The 18276-nt window shown below is 43.6% G+C and overlaps 1 protein-coding gene across 4 annotated transcripts in view; it reads right to left on the bottom strand.

Moving 5' to 3' along the window:
• diaph2 (diaphanous-related formin 2) overlaps positions 1 to 18276 on the bottom strand; it is a 967621-nt gene that overhangs the window by 546326 nt on the left and 403019 nt on the right. For all 4 annotated transcript variants that reach the window (XM_068047702.1, XM_068047700.1, XM_068047699.1 and 1 more), the window contains one exon: positions 15626 to 15964. In XM_068047702.1, coding sequence (XP_067903803.1) covers positions 15626 to 15964 — 339 coding nt within the window. The remainder of the gene's footprint in view (positions 1 to 15625; positions 15965 to 18276) is intronic.

The following is an 18276-nucleotide window of genomic DNA, read 5'->3' as shown; positions in this document are numbered from 1 at the left end:
TGGTCCAATCTGCACCTTCTCCTTTGTTATCTCTTGCCCCACCCCCACCTCACTTGTTTATAATCTGTGACTTTTCTAATATTTGTCAGTTCCGAAGAAGGGTCACTGACCCGAAACGTTAACTCTGCTTCTCTTTCCACAGATGCTGCCAGACCTGCTGAGTGATTCCAGCATTTCTTGTTTTTGTTACAGATGACCGGTGTCAATTGTGTACAATTGTGCTACCACTTCCAGAGATGAGATCATTCACCTAAACTTCACTTTATTAAAAAAGGTACTGTGTCCTCATAGACATGAATAAATTAATCTTCAAACATCTAGGCTGAGACCACACTTTAGAGCCAGAGAACGAATGTCTTTGGCTACAGAGCGGAGCTTGTGACAAGGACCGAAAACAACTGTCTGAATTTTGAGGTCAGCGATGAAGTAGGGGCACTCGCCACTGCCCTCAAAGAAAGCCTCGCTAAGAGATCCAACGTTTTCTGTGACGAGAACTTAACATCCTCTTGCCATGCCTAGATGTTTGAAGATTAATTTATTCACGTCTATGAGTAGCAGTGTTATTCCCAGGATGGAGCTGCAGTGATGATAGCAATCTATCTAAGCATGCAAACATACTAAACAATTCTCCCAGCCAAACAAGAATTGCAAAACACTAAAATTAAATCACCTTTTTAAAAATTTTGCTTTAGAAATAAAGATTAGGGCATACCCATGGGGTGAAAGTAGAAGCTGAAATGCCATGGAAAACCTTCAATAAAATGTTAAAAAAATTAGTTTTAAAGAAAGTCTAGTTTGTCCATTAGTGACATTCTGACACTCCACAAATATAAAATTATTTTTTTCAGTGTCAGATGTGTTTTCAGCAACAGTTCTTACACAGATCGTTGTCAAAAACTCAATTACACCTGACTGAACAAAGCGTAACTTTTTATGGGGTTTCTACAGCGGGAGGCCCAATAGCAGAGCGGAGATAAAAGGAGCAGCGGTGAAAGAGCGTGCACTGAGAGAACAAATCATCAATAAAAAAAATTCAAGGAGTGATATCACAGGGCAATAGGGCAGCAGCATGGCAGCAACAGCAGACACTAGAGCACAGCAGGACTCAAAAACAAACCATAAATCAGCAAAAGAAAATCAAGGAGTGGCATCACAAGCAGCAGGGTAGGTGACTTCTTGGTGAGTATTGCAGCTTTATTTTTGCTCTTTAAGCTAGGGAGGTGTATCAAACTCAGAGCTAAGAATCTTAGTTTTTAGTTTTAGTTTTAGAGATACAGCACTGAAACAGGCCCTTCGGCCCACCGAGTCTGTGCCGACCATCAACCACCCATTTATACTAATCCTACACTAATTCCATATTCCTACCACATCCCCACCTGTCCCTATATTTCCCTACCACCTACCTATACTAGGGGCAATTTATAATGGCCAATTAACCTATCAACCAGCAAGTCTTTGACATGTGGGAGGAAACCGGAGCACCCGGAGGAAACCCACGCAGACACAGGGAGAACTTGCAAACTCCACACAGGCAGTACCCAGAATTGAAACCGGGTCGCTGGAGCTGTGAGGCTGCAGTGCTAACCACTGCGCCGCCCCTAGATTACTATTACTTCATCAAATCAATAATCAGACTTATTTATTTATATATATATATATATATATAAAAAAGTCTTCAATAACTCTTCATTTATTTCTGTTAAGCTTAGTTATTCTAATAAACAGAGCCATGGCAGGACTTGCTGTGCCATGAGGGATCTCCAGGATGCTTCTGGTACCCTGGACAACCACATGTTCAGGAAATGCAATCAGCTGGAGCAGCTCAAGCTCCATGTTTTGGATCTTGAGCAGCAGCTGATGTCACTGCGGCACATTCTTGCAGCTGACAGTTTTGTGAATAGCACATTTCTGGAGGTGGTCACGCGCAGCTTAAGGGTGTGTGGGCAGAGAGGGAACAGCTGACTGCCAGGCAAAGAAGACCAGGCAGGTAGTGCAGGAGTCCCCTGAATGCAGCTGACTCTCCAACCGATATTCAGTTCTGAATAATGATGAGTGTGATGATTCATCTGGGGAGTGCAACCAGAGCCAAGCCCACAGTACCAAAGGTAGCTCAGCTGTGGGGGGAGGGGATGGGGGGAGGCTAAGGAGGAAGATTGGGAAAGCAATTGTGATAGGGGATTCTCTAGTTAGGGGAACAGACAGGCACTTCTGCAGCCGCATAAGTGAATCCATGATGATATGCTGCCTCCCTGGTGCCAGGTTCAAGGATGTCACTGAGCAGCTGCAAGACACTCTGAGGGGGTGGGGGAGGAGGCTGAACAGCCAAAGGTTGTGTTCCATAATGGTACCAACAACACAGGGAGAAAGAGGGATGAGGTCCCGCAGGCAGATTTAAGGGAGCTAGGAAAGAGACCTAGAGACCTCAAAAGGTAGTAATCTCTCTGGATTACTCCCAGTGTCACACACCAGCGAGTATAGAAACAGGAGAATAGAGCAGATGAATCTGTGGCTGTAGAGCTGTTACAAGAGAAAGGGCGTTAGATTTCTGAGACATCGGGACCAGTTCTGGGGGAAGCAGGACCTGTACAGACCGGACAGGTAAGCACCTCAACAGGCTGGGACCAATGTCCTCATTGGGCCATTTGCTAAGGCTGTTGGGGAGGATTTAAACTAACTTGGCAGGGGGATGGGAACCAGGAAGTAGCATTACTAAGGATAAACAAAGTGCACAAAGGATAAACAAAGTGCACAAAGGATTGGGAGACTGAGTAAGAAATAGTAAGTTATTAGGTGAGGTCAGAAAGACAGTAAGATCTAATTCAGGTTTGCAGTGCATGCACATAAATGCACGGAGTATGGTAAATAAGGTCGGTGAGCTGCAGGCACAAATAGCCACATGAGAATATGATGTTGTGCTGATAATGGAGACCTGGTTCAAAAATGGGGCAGGACAGGGTACTAAATATCCATGAATATAAGATGTTTGGGGAGGAAAGAAAGGCGGAGGGTTCGCAATATTGGTTTAGGAAAATATTACAGTGCTGGAGAGAGAAGATACCCTGGAACTGTCAAGGACAGAATCTATTTGGCTAGAATTAAGAACAAATAAAAGTACCATTACACTGCTAAGTGTGTTCGATAGGCCACCCAACTAATGCTAAAGATGTAGAGGAGCAAACTTATAGGGAAATTGCAGGCAGATGCAAGAACTATAGAGTAATAATAATTGGTGGACTTCAAATATCCTAAAAAAAACAAGGACAGCAATAGTGTAAAGGGCAGGGAGAGGCTAGAGTTTCTGCAGTGTGTTCAGTAGAAATTTTTTTATCAGTAAGTTTCCAGCCCAATGTGGAAGGAGGCATTGCTACATCTGGTTTTAGGAATGAGGTGGATAGATGGATCATGTCAGTAGCAGAACATTTCGAGAACAATGATCATAGCATCATAAGGTTTAGATTAGCCTTGGAATAAGGCAGGGAGCAATCTAGAGTAAAAATATTTCATTGAAGGAGGGTCAATTTCAATGGGTTGAGCACGAATCTGTCCTGGGTAAATTGGAATGAAAGATTGGCAAGTAACTGCTACAGAAGAATGGGCTACCTTTAAAAAAGCAATGGATAGAGTGCAATTGAGATACATTCGCACAAGGAAGAAAAGTAGGGCAATCAAAGGCAGAGCTCCCTGGATGGCGAAAGAGATAGACTGTAAGATGAAGCAGAAACAGACAGTATGACAAATCTCAGGTTGATAATACAAGTGAGAGTCAGGATGGATATGGAAAATTCAGAGGGGCAGTGAAAAAGGAAAAGAAAGGCACAGAGAAAGCATTAGAAGAAACTGCCAATTAACATAAAAGGGAAATCTATAAGTCTTCTATATGCACATATAATAAAAGGTTAGCCAGAGAAAGGGGGTGGAGCTTATTAGGGACCAAAAGGAGAATCGGTGCATGGAGGCAGAGGGCATGCCTGAGGGACTATGTGAGTACTTTGCATCTGCTTTTACTAAGTCAGTGAAGGAGGAGGTAATTGAGATACTGGATGGGCTGAAAATTGATAAAAGGGGAGGTATTAGAAAAGCCAGCTGTATTAAAAGTTGTTAAGTCACCAGGACTGGATGGGATGCATTTAAGGATACAGAGGGAAGGACGGAAATTGCTGAGGCACATTTGGATAGTTTTATTCATGTACTTCGTGTGTTTTTCAGTTTTCGAATGAATTCGTTAAAAAAAATGACAACTAAGGGTTTCCTGAATTAACTAGGACCTGTCAGCAATTTGGCAGGGAGGGGCAGGGGGGTGGTGGTTCTTGTGTAAAAACCATTAGACATGCCTTGAAGATCTTGTCCATGTTGACTGGCACCCAGACCAGCAAAATCAGAATAAAATCTCCATGTAAAATCAATTTGTATTAAATACCCAGACAGTGATTCCAAGATGCCATTCAGTTTGGAAGATAGTTACTAAATATCTCATTAAATTTTTCTGCGTTTACTCTAGATATTTTCCTTGGGTTTTGTGTCATTGACAATTCTCATAAGCAGATTTCAAGTCCCCTACAAAGCCAGAGTGTCCCAGCAAAAAGACAAATATAGTGAACCTCTGCAGATGGAAAGAGAACTCGTCACTATACACCAGCTTACCATAATATATTATGCATGGCCATATGATTTACTTGACTACAATGGGTGGAAGAGTGAACACTCCATCAGATCATGGCTTAGGCTATAAACTACAAGACAGATTTATTAAACATTAAACAGGGAAATGAATAGTACTCAGTGCAGTGTACCTGCAGTAATTGCAAGACTTATTATTCTCCTCGAAATAAAATAACAAAGACTCTTCTCTTGTGTTCAGCATGAAGCCAATGCTTTAAACATGGTTGCTTGTTCCTTACATGGCTATCAGCTACCACAAAGTCTCTGATTAGCTTTGTAAAAACTGACAGCCTCAGTCTGATCTCTTGGTGCAATGCAGCTTAGAATATAACTCCCAAATCCTTTGAATACAGACAGAACAAATGTTATTAAAAACTGTATTTTTGATAACACTTAAGCTTTTCAGGTTTCCAAATACAATACCAAGATGATAACCTGGAAAAAGTAATCTCTGGCAACTGCTGAATCTCAATGCCTGTAATTACAAGACATCCATAAGGTAAATACTAGACACTGCTTTCAGGACGATTCCAATGCCTTTTAATTCTCAATACATTAACATGTTACTCCACCTATTGTTACCATGCAAACAACCTACAGATGCACATTAGTATCTCCGACATATCAGACCGCATTCCCTCCAGCATGATAAATCAGCTAACAGTAATTAGATGTAACCCAACATGTACCATGATCAGCAAAAGAAGTCAGACATACAATTCACAATAAACAAAAATACTTCATGTTGTCACAACCTTCGGCTTTTTTTGAAGAAATTACATCTCACATTGACCAGGACTTTTTGATTAAGCACTACGCATAGCATAACATAAGAACATAACATAAGAAATAGGAGCAGGAGTAGGCCATTCAGCCCCTCAAGCTTGCCCAGCCATTCAATAAGATCATGGCTGATCTGTCCCAGGCCTCAACTCCTCTTTTGGTCCTGCTCCGCATAACCCTCGACTCCCCGAGATTTCAAAAATCTATCTACCTCCTGCTTAAATACATTCAGTGACCTAGCCTTCACAACTCTCTGAGGTAGAGAATTCCAGAGATTCACCACCCTCTGAGAGAAGAAATTCCTTTGCATCTCAGTTTTAAATGTGTGCCCCTTATTCTGTAACTATATCCCCTAGTTCGAGATTCCCCCACCAGTGGAAACATATTCTCAACATCTACCCGGTCAAGCCCCCTTAGAATCTTACATGTTTCAATAAGATCACCTCTCATTCTTCTAAACGCCAATGAATAAAGCCTAACCTGTTTAGCCGTTCTTGATAAAGACAACCCCTTCATCCTAGGAATCAGCCTAGTGAACCTTTTCTGAACTGCCTCCAATGTTAGTATATCCTTCCTTAAATAAGTGACCAAAACTGTATGCAGTACTCCAGGTATGGCCTCACCAACACCCTGCACAGATCTAACAATACTTCCCTATTTTTAAACTCTAACCCCCTAGCAATAAAGGCCAAAATTCCATTTGCCTTCCTAATTACTTGCTGCACCTGCATGCTAACTTTGTGTTTCATGTACAAGAATACCCAGATCCCTCTGTACAGCAGTATTTTGCAGTGTTTCTCCATCTAAATAATAATCTGCCTTTTTATTCTTTCTACCAAAGTGCATGACCTCACACTTTCCCACATGGAACTCCATCTGCCAAGTTTTTGCCCACTCACTTAACCCATCTATATCCCTTTGCAGATTCTTTTGTGTCCGCATCACAACATGCCTTATAAGCTAAGGTCGCCTATCAAGAATAAAACAAGAAGAATATGGATTTGTAACTAGCTAAAGAGAGGAAGGGGAGAATAAAAGTGGGGTGGAGGGGAGAAACTGAATGAGATATCCTCGGGCTGCATGCTGAGAGTCTGCTACTACAGTGCATAAATGACTAGAAACTGCAATGTTAATGGAAGCTGGTTACATTTTCAGATGTACCAATGCTAACAAGAACTGTGAATTGCTCTTACAACGAGAGCTCAACAATATCTGGCATTTGGCTGAGCAACGGCAAAAGAACATTAGGCAGAAAAATGCAAAACAGTTCATATTGGATGTAAAAATAGGATGTACATGTCCTGGTACGGTTCTGATGAAAGGTCATTGACATGAAACATTGGGCGGAATCTTCTCCACAGCGGCACAATTCTCAGGTCAAGAAATTGATTTCCTAATCGGCTGACTTTTCTGAGGCTCTTTCCTAGAACAAAGTCATTAGCATCTACCTCCGAGATTTTCGACCAAACAGGGAGGGCGGGTGGACAACATGCCCACTCTGTCAAAGGAAGGATTCCTAATTAAAGGGACCACAGCATGGGTTTCAAGGGTTCACCAGCAGTTGGATTTTTCAGGTTGCAGCAACGACAGGAATGGTTAGGGGACCAGGGGGGCTGCTACTCAAGTCTCTCACGCTTAACTGGAGGTCCTGCTGCGGGATCTGAGGAGCTGTAATGAGGTGATCTCTCCCAAGGAAGGGAGGAAGAGAACAACTTCTCCAACCAAACAAGCCTGGATGGAAGTGGCTAAAGAAGTCAGCAGCAGAGGTGTGGTCCCTCCAACCTGGAGACAGTGGATCAAGGGATCCAGAACCTCAGGAGGGCATGACAGGTGAGTGCTGTAACACATTCAGGTGCCAAGCCCCACACCCTGATTTGCCCAGCATTCTCGTGCACAGCACTCCTCAGGACAAAATACCTCGCAGCTCCACTCATCCCTCTCTCTGCAGGTCCCTTATATCGCTATCTGAACAGCCAACACTCGCATTTACCCTCTTGCACCGATGCCTCAGTGACACCCTTCACAAATGGTGTATTTTTCTCCTCTGCACACAAGCCATTACAAACACTCATACCTTTCTGCTTTCTCTCCTTGCAGAAGAGAGCGCACTATTTGGCAAGAGGCAGAGTCTCGGGGGTGGGGAAGGGACTGGCCCCCAATGACAGGCAACGTTGTCACTGCCATTGGCAATGCATGCCCACCTAATCCACTGGGAAGGACATCTTATTCCAGGAGGATGCAGATGTCAGCAGCAAGCTGCCATGAGAGCCTGAGCCTCCTGAGGCACTGGTGCCCACACATGTCAGGAGAGCTGATCCTCTGCTCCTGCACCATGTTGGGGGTTTCACCTCCTTCCAGCTGGATTTCTGATTCCATCCTATCTGCTCTGCATGCAGCTGTTTCTGCTCATGCCCTTATCAGAGGTGCAAGGTGCAGCTGTAAAAGCTGCTCCTATGCTGTATTGAAGGCTGTCAGCAGCAAAGTTCAATTGTTTTCACTGGAGTTTAGAAGAGTGAAGGGAGACTTGATTGAAGTTTATAAGATCCTGAACAGTCTTGACAAGGTGGACGTGGCGAGGATGTTTCCTCTTGTGGGCAAGTCCAAAACTAGGGGACACCATTTTAGAATAGAGATGAGGAGAATTTGGAACACACTGTCTCAGAAAGTGGTGGAGGCAGGAACATTGAATATTTTTAAGGCAGAGGTAGCTAGATTCTTGTTAGGCAAGGGAATCAAGGGGTATCGGGGGTAGATGGGAGTATGGAATTCGAAACACAAACAGATCAGCCATGATCTTATTAAATGGCAGAGCAGGCTCGAGGGGCCGAATGGCATACTTCTGCTCCTAATTCGAATGTCATGGGGAGATAGTTAGATTCTCTCTTGTTTAAGATAGTCATTGCCTGGCACTTGTGTGGCACAAATGTTACATGCCACTTATCAGCCCAAGCCTGGATATTGTCCAGGTCTTGCTGCATTTCTATACGGACTGCTTCAGTGTCTGAGGAGTCACGAATGGTGCTGAACATTGTGCAATCATCAGCGAACATCCCTGCTTCCGATCTTATGATTGAAGGAAAATGATTGCTGAAGCAGCTGAAAATAGTTGGGCCTAGGACACTACCCCGAGGAACTCCTGCGGTGATGTCCTGGAGACGAGATGATTGACCTCCAACAACCGCACCCATCTTCCTTTGTGCTAGGAATGACTCCAACCAGTTGAGTGTTTTCCCCAATTCCCATCGACGTGTTTTGTTAGGGCTCCTTGATGCCATACTCAAGTTAAATGCTGCCTTGATGTCAAGGGCAGTCGCTGTCACGCCACTTCCTGAGTTCAGCTCTTTTGTCCTTCTTTGAACCAAGGCTGTAATGAGGTCAGGAGCTGAGTGGCCCTGGCGGAACCTAAACTGAGCATCACTGAGCAGGTGAGTACTAAGCAAGTGCCACCTGGATAGCACTGTCGACGACACCTTCCGACACTTGACTGATGATTGAGAGTAGACTGATGGGATGGTAATTATTCGGGTTGGATTTGTCCTGCTTTTTGTGTACAGGACGTACTTGGGCAATTTTCCACATTGTCCGGTAGATGTCAGTGTTGTAGCTATACTGGAACAGTTTGGCCAGTGGCGCAGCAAGTTCTGGAGCCAAGGTCTTCAGTACTATTGACCGAATGTTATCAGGGCTTGTAGCCTTTGCAGAATCCAGTGCCTTCAATTGTTTTTTGATATCATGTGGAGTGAATCGAATTGGCTGAAGACTGGCATCTGTGATGCTGGGGACTTCAGGAGGAGGCCAAGACAGATCATCAACTCGGCACTTCTGGCTGAAGATTGGTGCAAATGCTTTAGCCTTAACTTTTGCACTGATGTGCAGGACCTCCCTATCATTGAGGATGGGGATATTTGTGGAGCCATTCACGACTGGACGTGGCAGGATTGCAGAGCTTAGATCTGATCCGTTGGTTGTGGGATCATTTAGCTCTGTCTATCACAAGCTGCTGAGGCTGTTTGGCACACAAGTAGTCCTGGGTTGTAGCTTCACCAGGTTGACCACCTCATTTTGAGGTATGCCTGGTGCTGCTCTGGCATGCCCTCCTATGCTCTTCATTGAATCAGGGTAGAGTGGGGGTATGGAGATTGTGGTTGAGTAAAATTCTGCTGCTGCTGATGGCCCATAGCGCCTCATGAATGCCCAGTTTTGATTTGCTAGATCTGTTCGAAATTATCCCATTTAGCACAATGGTAGTGCAACACAACACGATGGAGGGTATCCTCAATGTGAGGAAGGGACTTCGTCTCCACAAGGACTGTGCGGTAGTCACTCCTACCAATACTGTCATCGACAAATGCATCTGCGACAGGGAGATTGGTGAGGATGGGGTCAGTTATGTTTTTCCCTCTTGTTGGTTTCCTCACCACCTGCCGCAGACCCGGTCTAGCAGCTATGTCCTTTGGGGCTCAGTCAGTAATGCTGCTACCAAGTCACTCTTGGTGATGGGCATTGAAGTCTCCCACCCAGAGTACGTTCTGCACCCTTGTCACCCTCAATGCTTCCTCCAAGTGGTGTCCAACATGGAGGAGTACTGATTCATCAGCTGAGGAGGGGGTGGGGGGGGGGTTGCGGTAGGCGGTAATCAGCAGGAGGTTTCCTTGCCCATGTTTGACCTGATGCCATGAGACTTCATGGGGTCTGGAATCGATGATGAGGACTCCCAGGGCAACTCCCTCATGACTGTATACCACTGTGCCGCCACTTCTGCTGGGTCTGTCCTACCAGTGGGATAGGACAGATCGGGGGATGGGGATGTGATGGCGGTGTCTGGGACATTGTCTGTAAGGTATGATCCTGTGATTATGACTATGTCAGGCTGCTGCTTGACTAGTCTGTGGGACAGCTCTCCCAACTTTGGCACAGGCCTTCAGATGTTAGTAAGGAGGACCTTTGCGGGGTTGACTGGGCTGGATTTGCCGTTGTCATTTCTGGTGCCAAGGTCGATGCCGGGTGGTCCGTCCAGTTTCATCCCTTTTTGACTTTGTAGCGGTTTGATACAATTGAGTGGCTTGCTAGGCCATTTCAGAAGGCATTTAAGAGTCAATCACATTGCTGTGAGGGTCATATTTAGGCCAGACCAGGTAAGGACAGCAGATTTCCTTCACCTAAAGGGCATCAGTGAACCAGATGGGTTTTTACAACAATTGACAATGGTTTCATGGTCATCATTCGACAAGTTTTTTTTTTAATTCCAGATTTATTAATTGAATTCAAATTCCACCTTCTGTCATGGTGGGATTCAAACCCATGTCCCCAGAACAATTCCCTGGGTCTCTGAGTTAATAGTCCAGTGACAATACCACTACGCCACCGCCTCCCCTACTGACAACATAACTGACAACAAAAGGGATGAAAACCACTAACACACATGGCACACAGATTGGTCAGTTGAATGTAAAAAGCTTCTTTTTTTAGATTAGATTAGAGATACAGCACTGAAACAGGCCCTTCAGCCCACCGAGTCTATGCCGACCATCAACCACCCATTTATACTAATCCTACACTAATCCCATATTCGTACCACATCCCCACCTATCCCTATACTTCCCTACCACCTACCTATACTAGGGACAATTTATAATGGCCAATTTACCTATCAACCTGCAAGTCTTTGGCATGTGGGAGGAAACCGGAGTACCCGGAGGAAACCCACGCAGACACAGGGAGAACTTGCAAACTCCACACAGGCAGTACCCAGAATTGAACCCGGGTCGCTGGAACTGTGAGGCTGCGGTGCTAACCACTGCGCCACTGTGCCACCCAGTTTTGAACTTAAGATATAAAAATAGGGCACATGCACCCCCCAGTTAGTTTTAGAGTAGCAGACATTTCTTCATCTCTTTTACTCTCAACTTTTCTCCGTAGTCAGAAGGTTTTCTGTCTTCATCTGTAGGTAGTCTATGCTGAGCAGCTGTGTAAAGGTACCTTTACAAATGCAAGGTATTCTTCAGATACAAAGGGCTGAATTTGCCACAAGCGTGCCAATCCCATTGTCAGGATGAATTCCACTTAGGGAACCCAGAAGACTGAATAGCGGGACATCAGGCACGATCTTCTCCGTGGGCAGACAATTAAGAACTGCCTCCGGGAGCTCTGTCCAATTCAGGACAGTGGGCAGGAGCCGGATGCAGGATGACCAATCAGAGCAGCCAAAGGAAAGGATAGCTGGCAGCCCCACGAAGAATGGTGCACACTGCTCAGGTGACTAGAGAGGGAGAGGGCGCCACAGATGGAGGCGCAGCACTAATGCTGGACAGCGCAGACAAATCCTAACCCCCAGAACTCAGGTGAATCAGTCTGCAGGGGAAACGCTTCCACTTGAAAGCATTTGCCTGCGGATGTGCTGAATGAAATCTAAATGCTCATTTAAAGATAACTCTGCGCATATATATCCTGGTTCTCCCATGAGCAGACAAGCTGTAGACACAGTAGGAGTCGCATGCACCTCCAACAAACTGCCATTGCCCTAAGAAAATGCCAGTTAATTGGCGCCAGAATGGCTTTCATTGGCTTCTCCCCTGCTGCGGGGTGGGTTGCCGCACAGGCATGCAGCCCATCCTTGAGACATCATCTAGGGGCTGGCTCAACGCAGATAACCCTGCCACCAAAGGGGCTCAGCAACTCAAAACTCCAGAAGCAAAATCCTTTCGCCCAGAGAAGGAAGGAGATGCACTTAACCACATTGCTTGCAGATAGGATCTTTTAAGCTCTGGAAATATGGCTCATCACCAGCATCTAGACATTAATCTATCCAAAAGACAAGCCATCTAATGCTGTTAATTTCTCAGTTATCTAGAGATGTAACCCCAATTTAACCTCACCAATTTCTCGTAGTCTCAGACAGAACTCTAATTTAATACACAGTGACCCACTAATGTTGAATTACAGTGATGCACTGATGTGCTATTATTCATTTTATTGAGTAACTGTCCATTTATTATTTGTTATTCAAACTGCAAACAGCCCTTATTGCATCTATGCATATCTATTAATTGCTGGTATATTCAATGTTTAACTTTAAGTTGTGATCTCCTGGTTAATAAATACTTATTAGTGCATTACTTGTTCTCTGACTTCATCTTTCATGATTTGGTATGAAAAGGGTAATTCATACACTCAGTAAATTGTCGGTGCCCCAACTGAGGGTAGCCAAGGTGACTGCAAATTCAGTCTGAACTGGGTGACGTAAAATGGTGAGACCTAACAGCCTAGACCTAAATTGCATGGTATAAATCCCAGATGGTTCATTAGTGAGGTTTTAAGAAATTAAGGATTTGTATGGTTTCACAGAATCACACAACACAAGAGGTGGCCATTTGGCTCATCGGGCCTGTGCCAGACAGCTATCCAATAAATCAAATTCTCCTGTTCATTCCCAATGTATTTGTGTTTCTCGACATATCATTTGTCAGGTACCAAAACCCAGCCTTCTCAGAGATCAAAAAGGAGGAGATAGTAAGCGATATGAGTACCAACTTGATCAAACAGGTGGATTTTAAAAAGATGCTTAAAGGAGGAAAAGGAGGCAGAGACAGAAGTGCTTAGTGAAGGAATTTCAAAGCGTGGCACCAAGGCATCTGAAAATACAGTCACCAATGGAGAGGAGAAGGATTGGACGGAGGCAATTATACAGAAGAAGTGATGCTATTGAAGGATTTAAGCAAAAGGTTCAGAATTGTAAATCTGAAATGCTGGGGAGCTAGGAACCAATACAGGTCAACAAGGATAGGAATAATGGGTGAGTGGAACTTTGTATAGCATAGGATTCGGTAGCAGTGTTTTGGATGAGCTGACATTTTTGGAGGACATGATGCCGGCAATGGCAATAGTCAAGTCTGCAGGTGACAAAGGCATGAATGAGGTTTTCAGCAGCAAATGGAAAGAAGTTGTGGCATTGATGAATGATGTTAGAGTGGTAGTACGACCAGATGAGAAAGAGGTCTAGGGTTCTCTTTCAGCCTTCACCTGGTCTTACCATAACAGGGTTTAATTTTAAACACACCATGTCTTTAGCTCCTCCTTGGTGAATCCTTGTTCACCGCTTTCCAATTATAAGGCAGAGAAACTAGCACAAACAGGCTTTCTTAGGTTTAAAGAAGAAAAGTTGGAATTTATTAAATTTAAACTCTAATTCGGTTCATGCCAACGGATACACGACGCGCCCATGCTAGCACGCATATGCGATACACATATGCAAATAGAGACCGAAAAGAGAAGAAAAATAAAGTGGAAAGGTTTGAGGTAACAGCTGAAGAGTTTTTGTTACGGTTCTTCGAGCTCACTATAAAGTCCTTGATTGTAAGTAGATCTTGCTTTTCATTGGGGCCCAGTAACTTCTTAAACCTTGTTTTCTGTAGGAGATTTTTCTCTCTTGGGATTCATGTGTCTTCAGTGGATTCAGAGGCTTATAAGAAAGAGATGGGAGCAGGCTGTGGCAAGCCAGCCAGGAGAGATCGTCTCAGTCCAGGAGCATTCTGCTTTCTGCCCAAACAGTTTGTACAAATTCAAAAAACTCAGGTTACTCAGATTAGTCATGTGACTAGCTGGTTTGACCATGTCTGTTTGTGTATTTGGTCATCTTAGCAGTCAGTCTGGAATGCGAGCTCCCTCACCTTCAACGTCTGGTGATCAAAAGTCCATTGTGGGTTGAATGGGTCAGGCAATGGTCCTTTGTCCTTTCCAAGCACTGTCTGTTAATATGCAAATGTCTTTCCAGCCAAGATCTGGCAATTTTTTTAAAGCAAGTCCTTTCTTCACTTCAACAACAGTTTGAAATGTAATGTCCATGTGGTGAAATTAATATGCCTCATGCTTGGCAGGTGGGGGCCTACATGACAGTGGAAACAGGTTGTCTTGGTGAGGGATTAAAAGGCTTCATACAGACTCAGACTGACAGAATTTAGAGAAGGGCATAGAGTCAATGGCAAAAGCACAAAGTTCATGTTGGCAGCCAAACACTTTGATATCTCCACTGTTTAAATGGAAGAGATTGTGGCTTATGCAAGGCTGACAGTACTGAGGCAGTCGAAGGGTTGAGCGAGATGGCAGAGGGGTAGATCTGGATGTCGTAAGCATACACGTGGAAGCTTATTCTGGTCCTAATCAAAGGCATAGAGACATCGTAGAGGGATAATGCACAATGGTCACCATCTCAAAGAATATCATTAATGACTTTGATTATGGCTATTTTGATATTGTTAAAGGGTGGAAACCCGATTGGAGGGATTCAAACAGGGACCAGCGGAAGAGACGAACAATGGTTCGACAAACATATTCAAGGTCTTTGGTGAGGGAAAAGGTGGTTAGCGTTGGAGCAGTAGTTAGCAACATACGGATCATGGGCGAGTTTTTTCAGGAGACAGATGCAGATGCTGGTTTTGAAAGTGAGATGGACTGCCTGAAGAAAGGGAGCCAATTACAATCTCAGCCAGCATGAGGGCAAAGAAAGGAAGTTGGGTGATTATGAGTTAATGGGAATGAGCTCAAGGGAGGAGGAGCTCAATACCATGAAAAAAAGAGAGATTAGGGTCAGAATAAGAAAGCGCCAAGGGATGAGGGGTGACTTAACTCAGTGGTAAGGGGAATGGATAAGATGCAACACAGCTGAACAGATGGCTTCCACTTTGCCGATAAGAAAATCTACGAGCTCCTCACACTTGCAGCTACACATGAGCACCTGGAGGCAAGACAGTGAAGATTTTGCTGGTACCAAGGACATAAAAGGTGAGGACCAGTTGCGCGAATCTTATTTGAGGGGGCTACAAGCCTGGGATAGTGACATTAGAATCAAAAGGCAGAGGATTGTTGATACGTGCAGGTTGAGATTAGGGTGGGCAAAGCATAATAAGGGAGAAATGGATGGTGGGATGACAAAGAGAGAAGAGCAATTTGAACATATTGGAAGTATGAGCTTTTCATTATTCAGAATAATTCCTTCCCCTACTTTTGGAACATTTAAATTACATATCTAGTCTGTGTTAAGCTTTGTGCAGTGTGATTTTGTTTTATGAAAGAAATGCTACCTGGAACAGTAATCTTTCAGGTTGCTTGCTTAGCTTTAAAAGCTAAAACATCCATGACACAATATTTGACACTAGAAGAAATACACTCTCATTTCACAAATGCTCACCTTAGACCAGTTGGCTCTTCGCATTTGAGTTTCTGGATTGTACTGCTTTTTAGGCTGTAGTCCATGCGGCAGCGCGGCAGGGGCTCCAAAACGAAGAGGTGCACCCCCAAAGGGTGGTGGAGGAGGTGGGCCCCCAAAAGGTGGTGGTGGTGCTGGAATCCTTGGGCCACCAGGAAGTGGCGGAGGAGGTGGTGGTCCACAATCTGGAAGGGGAGGTGGAGGAGGTGGCGGAGCAATGCCTCCTGGTAGGGGAGGTGGAGGAGGTGGGGCTGGAATCCCACCAGGGAGAGGTGGCGGTGCGGGTGGAGGTACACTAGAAGCCACAGGCGCTGCTTTCTGCTGTAAAAATTTAAAAAACATAAAAATACGTAAAAGCTCATAAAAATAAATTATGCAACTAGAACACTACTGAGATCATAACTCACGTGAATGACTAAGTAAGAAACAAATACAGGATGAACAAAAATACCATGGGCCAAACATCTATTCAAACACAAAACCTATGCAAAAATACTGAATTTTAAACATTACATATACACCAGCAGTGTGACAAACAGCTTTGAGTGGATGATTATAGAAATTATCTATTGTAAATCATACTTGAGAACAGTACCCATTAATTCAATATTCCTTATTAAACTATTTACCCCATTTATTCAGTTTAACTTTCAAGTACAACAGAACTGGTACAACCACCTCCTGAGCTCACTTTGGACTGATACAGTATTTCACAATCATATAAAAGTACTGAACAAAGTCTCCACTCCTCTTACGCCAGTCCTGAATTAAAATAGGTTTATAGTGCATTACCAATGGTCCAACAAGCCTATTGAGTGAGTCGCGTAGACCAAGATGTCCCAGGATTTGATCCCCATTCTGTGTTGAGTTTGCTCACTTCAGACAGATGGCAATAGGAGCACTACAATTGGTCTCTGCGCCTCTAGTTCAGGGCATGGGACAATTAGTCAGAGCTCCAGATCCTAAATCATTACCTGGTAGCCCCTACAGGAAATGCAAATGGACTTCCAATTACAGAACTGGGCTCAGCTGTGATGGCTGGACAACAGAGTAAGATTGGGTTCATTGATGATGACCCTGGCAGTCGAATAGTTTACCAATATGCATTTCCCAGCCAAATAATGCCACAATATCATTTTGGGTACTTAAGTGTGAAATGGCGTTTCTTCTACATCTCTGGTGAACTCAGTAGTGTCACTGCTCTTGCTGTCAATTTTATCTGGCTTTGTCTTTCTGGATCCCACTTTAAGGGAAATGGGAAAAAAAATCCATGACACATGATGGCTCTTCAGGTAGTTGTATTGAAAATTAGAGCCCAGGGGTATAGAAAGCTGATGCACTATTTAGCACTTTTCAAATTGCTCATTTGATCTAAAAGATGGCAATTCATCTGCATTCATGTGTATTCCTTACTTCCTTTCACATAGTGTATGTTTTATTAAAACTATATTACTTCTCATCCAGTACAAGAGAGATTTCAGTGAAAGGCAACTGAATACAATGTGAAGGGTTTTAAAATTAATTTTTAAAATAATTTCCCTAGAGCATTGAAGTTTGAAAGATTATTTGTGTCAGTTCAGGTACCATGTATTTGATAAGTATTACAAACCATGCTGAGACATTGATTGATTGTAGCAGAGGTCAACACTGGAGCAAGTCAATCTTGCACTGCAGCTTTTAAAAGTATTCTGCTGGTAACACATATTGCCAAGAGTGTTCATTTATGTTCCTAATTAACATAATGTACCCCTAAGCAAGTATTTCTATTGCAAACCAGCAACAGTACTTTTAATCAAAGATAGACAAGCCAAAAGCAAAAGATTATGTACCTGTATATTTGTGTGACAGTTGTACCGCCTTTCTGAAATGTAACTTCAGTCTGGGAGAGCACTGAATACAATCTTTGCATTTCTTGCATTATAGGTTAGTGGGAATAAGGAGCCCTAAACCTAGACAATACATTAAAAAAATCCACTAAAACAGGCAAAGGCTCTAGTTTTACAACCACATATCTAATCAATTGAAATAGTCCCTGTGCTTTGAACCAAACATCATTAGAATTTAATCATTCAGGCACTGGCTGAATACAGATATAAATTAGTGATTCTTGTCTCCCCATAAAATGATTGTCATTACAAGTTATTTCCGCCATTAGACATTTTCTGTACTTGTTCTTTTTGTGCACATGATATCCCACAGAGATATGCAGACATTATCAGCGAAGGAAAAGAAACTATGCAGCACACACACATATCTCTTTTAAATAATGTCCATGTTTCACTCTGCTCAGTGGGGTAAGCAATTATTTGTGGCTCATAAAAATCACAAGGAAGAGTAGTAGAAGATACCTCACTAGTAATTAAGTATAAAATACATTGCTCAAAACTGCTGTTGTCAGAAAGTTAATGAGGTCACCAGAAAATTTTCAGCAACTCTGCAAGACCTCTTCTCTTGCCCCCTTCATTTTCATCTCTCTCTTCTCCATTACTTGTATTCGGAACATTTCAAACAGGAGAAGGCCATTCAGCCCCTCAATTCTGCTCCACTAGTCAATTAACTCCTGGATGAACTGCACCTCAATTCCATTTACTTGCCTTTGCTCCATATCCCATGATACCCTTAACCTCATGAAA

The sequence above is a fragment of the Heterodontus francisci genome, chromosome 15 (assembly GCF_036365525.1).
Source record: "Heterodontus francisci isolate sHetFra1 chromosome 15, sHetFra1.hap1, whole genome shotgun sequence".
Lineage (NCBI taxonomy): Eukaryota > Metazoa > Chordata > Chondrichthyes > Heterodontiformes > Heterodontidae > Heterodontus > Heterodontus francisci.
Note: the sequence above shows the minus strand (reverse complement) of the source record. Positions and strands in the feature narration are given on the sequence as shown.